Source organism: Cyprinodon variegatus, unplaced genomic scaffold, assembly GCF_000732505.1.
Source record: "Cyprinodon variegatus isolate N-32 unplaced genomic scaffold, C_variegatus-1.0 Scaffold114, whole genome shotgun sequence".
Taxonomy (NCBI): domain Eukaryota; kingdom Metazoa; phylum Chordata; class Actinopteri; order Cyprinodontiformes; family Cyprinodontidae; genus Cyprinodon; species Cyprinodon variegatus.
Window position 1 is genome coordinate 555,586 of NW_015150567.1, and position 3,861 is coordinate 559,446.

At 32.2% G+C, this 3,861-nt stretch overlaps 1 protein-coding gene across 1 annotated transcript in view; it reads right to left on the reverse strand.

Moving 5' to 3' along the window:
• Window positions 1-3,861, reverse strand: part of LOC107085063 (asc-type amino acid transporter 1-like) — a 43,822-nt gene that overhangs the window by 25,835 nt on the left and 14,126 nt on the right. Inside the window, exon 2 of the mRNA XM_015375205.1 lies at window positions 3,204-3,408. Within this exon, the coding sequence (XP_015230691.1) occupies window positions 3,204-3,408 (205 nt within the window). The remainder of the gene's footprint in view (window positions 1-3,203; window positions 3,409-3,861) is intronic.

A 3,861-nucleotide genomic window follows, 5' to 3' on the forward strand; every position in this document is an offset into this window, starting at 1 on the left:
AAACAAGTCCGAATTCTGAGATTAAAGTCCGAATTCTGAGATTAAAGTCCGAATTCTGAGATTAAAGTCCGAATTCTGAGATTAAAGTCCGAATTCTGAGATTAAAGTCAGAATTCTGAGATTAAAGTCAGAATTCTGACTTTTTTTTCCCCATTTTAAACTGAAATAAAATAAAAAAAAAAAAAATCAGTTAATTATTTTTTTTTTCTTCTTCAGTGGCCCTAATCCTCTTCCGTACATTAGGGCCTAACCAGTCAGCCATTAGAATAAAGGCCAAGCACAGCACTACAAAACTAAGGGTCATATAATTAAAATTTTTTACATGCTAGGAATTTTACAAGTGGACCATTTTGGTTCACTCATTTTCAATACATTTAAATGTAGGATTCTGGCCAAAGCTTTAGAAAGCCATGTTTCACAGGTTCAATACAAGGGTGTAACTTTGTGACGAAGTTGGTGGGAAAACTCAGGTGGAGGCTGATGGACCTATAGTTAATCGACCCGAATTCTTTCATTAGGTTTTTGTATTTTCCAAAAATGAGCTCAAAGATTTTATTTAATAAATGCTTTTCTATTGTTCAGAACCATAATACACAGATTTATATTTCTCTCTGTTATCGGTTTAAAAATATTTATGTATCTATTTACTAATATAAAGATGCCAGAAAAAAAATATATAGAAGCGCTGCAGTCTGATTCTGTCTGTTCTATAAGAAAACATGTTAATTTTAACCTGTAACTGGGAGTCATGGTCTCTAAAAAGCCAAGATTTTATAGTAAAGAAGAAAAACATTTAAACTCAAGTTTTTTCAAGCTTCTTGCATTTTATTACCAACTTGTATAAACTTCTTATCTGTTGTCATTTTAGCAGAAAAAGCTCTGTATGTTTTTAGTGGCATCTCTAATTTATTTTAACCAACCCGTCTCCTTTCTTTTACTATAACATATAGTGAAGTGGCTGCTGGTTAAATTAACCGAGTGCTGCTGTGCTGTTTGGACACCACTGTTTTTAGTCATTACATTTTGTTAAGGCGTTATTTGTTAAAAGTTGAAAGGTTCTTTAAAATTATGCTGAAAATTATACAGAAATGTACTGATATAAAAAAATATAATTTGCATTTTCAAATGCCTAAATACTTTATATGCAGGTACTTTTGAATACATAAGTATTTTCAAAATTAAGTACTTCAATACTTTAACCTGATTAGAATTTTGACTGTTTAACTTTTACTTGTAGTTAAGTAAGATTTGACTATGAGTATCAATACTTTTACTCAAGTACTACTGTTGAGTACTCCGTCCACCAAGGTCATGTTCTCTACTTTGCTATTCTCACTTTTTACATTAAAAGTGTAAAGCATTATGCTAATGAGACATTAAGTCAACATGGTGTTCTATTGGCCTTTGAGTCGATTTACAAACTTTGATAAACTCATATAATTTAGAGTGAAAACCAGGGTTGGGAACAAAGGATCAATAGAAACCGGTTCTAACTTTTTAATCCTGCCAGAATCGTTCAACTTTAAATTATTTTTTATGCCTAGTTTTAATACTTGGTAACCTTTTGAATTTGTAAGTATGGCCCATGAGTAATTAAAGACATGGTCAGTTTTCTACCAGCACTTGAAAATGGATTATATAATTTTAAGGATGGGGATTCATGATTAAAAACCTCTGAATTTAGGATGAGAGCCCCATCTTTAAAGTGTTCACTGGTGTTTCCCCAAGTTAGGCTCCCCCTGCATTTGGATGCATAATCGCTTTTGCATCATTTGACTTTAACAGATGCCCGTCTGGTTTCTTTTTATGGAGGACCAACTCTGCCATATTTAAAAATAAACACAGAAATAGATAAATGCTCAATAAATATATAAGCATACAATTAATTGGCAACAAAAATACAATAAACAAATAAATATAAGAAGGCAGAAATGAGAAAATAATAAAGGACCAAAAAATAAATAAGGTAAATAATACAAAGGCAAATAAAGAAGCTAATTAAAAGAGTTATATACATTTATGTCTCACTGTATAATTTAATTTCTACTTACATTTATTTGTTTATTGTATTTTTGTTGGCAATTAATTGTATGCTTATATATTTATTGAGCATTTATTCATTTCTGTATTTATTTTTAAATATGGCAGGGTTGGTCCTCCATACCTTTTGAGTTCCTAATAGAATAAAATAACTCCTTAATCTAAAGCTACCAGACGTATAAACAATTTTAAGAAAAACTTTATTCATTGTTTATTTCCACTTGGAATCTGTTTCTGAGACTCACTAACTGAACTTCGTACCAAATCCCGTTTATCCCTTTGTCAAAAAAAGTAAATCACACATAGTTGAGGCACTGAGCAACACAAAATCAATTCTGTAGTGAAACCTTCCTTAGCAAAACACCTTTGTGCTGCTTTTTCCAAAAACAACACTCTGCCTCTAAAAAATCAGGACAGTAAATTTATTAAATACGTGTTTCACATACTTGATATGTATAAATGTTTGAGGCTTTTGAAAGTAAAAGTCCATGAAGCGAAACGCTGTGAAAAGACAATTCAGAAGTTTTATATAAAAGTTTAAAGGGTATATATTGCAGGGAATATCTATAAGTCCTATAAAAATAACATTGATAATTCACAGTAAGTTTATAAAAAGTTAAATGATAAAATTTTTATTAATCAAGAAGTTCATCTATCTCGGTTAAAATATGTTAACTTTTATGACAATTTCTCTAAAAAGAAATGGAACTGAGAATTGTATAAATCAAAACAAGGAGCCAAAATCTAAAGGTGGCAACTATATTTTGCTATATTCAATTAAACTGTATTTTTTCAATTAATCGGATAGCAAAAGATTCCTTTAAGATTTTCTACAGAATTAAATCGGGTGCAACTAAAACTTTTCCACTTGAGTAGTTCTGATTAGAGCATATAGACAAACGAAAAACGTATTTTTTTTTCTATCTTAAATTCAAAATGCTATATTATTTTTAAAAATAATTTTGGTATAGTTAATGCTCTAAGTGGTTTAATCTGTCAGCTAAAGGCATGTTTTAGAGTCTCTATACTCCAGTTACCAATTAACTGATTTCTAAATTAGTTGACAATTACTCAATAATCAATTAATCCAATTAATTTTTTCAGGCCTATCGGAGTCGTTCAAATTCAAGCGATGGCCACCCTGATCAGCACCTTTTACTTACCCTACAAGCCCTCCAAAGATCTCCGTCACATAAGAATAGTCTCCTCCAGATTTTGGGATTGTGACGCCCAGTTCAGCGTAACACAATGAGCCGAGAGCACAGATCCCTCCTCCACAAACCCAGACGATGAGTGACAGTCCCACAGAGCCTGCATGCTCCAGCACTCCTTTAGGCGAGATGAAGATCCCTGAGCCGATGATGTTCCCTACAGAGATAAAGTTTCATTTATTAGTCGCCTTTGCCAGAAGGAAGTTCAAACAATGAACAAATTCAGAGTTCATTGTGCTTTCTAAGACACTTTGAAACTGTTATACTTGTTAAAAATATTCTTCAAACATCATCATACTGAAAGACATTTACTGGATTCTACAAAATACAAAAAATATAAAGAGTATGAGATTCTATACAGCTTTCATCCACTGGGCGGAGCCAAAAATAAATTAAAATATTGATTAAAACTAAAAGTTATTTGGAACTGCTTTAATGTTCCAAACACATCCATGTGTGTTGCCTTTAACTAGTGTTGCGGAGATGCCATTTTTTTGGCCCCGATGCCGATACCCGACACCTGGCTGTGCAGTACGGACCGATACCATTGCAATGCCATCTGTTTGAAATCGATGTGTGTGTGTATATATGAAGAACTGGATACTACTTG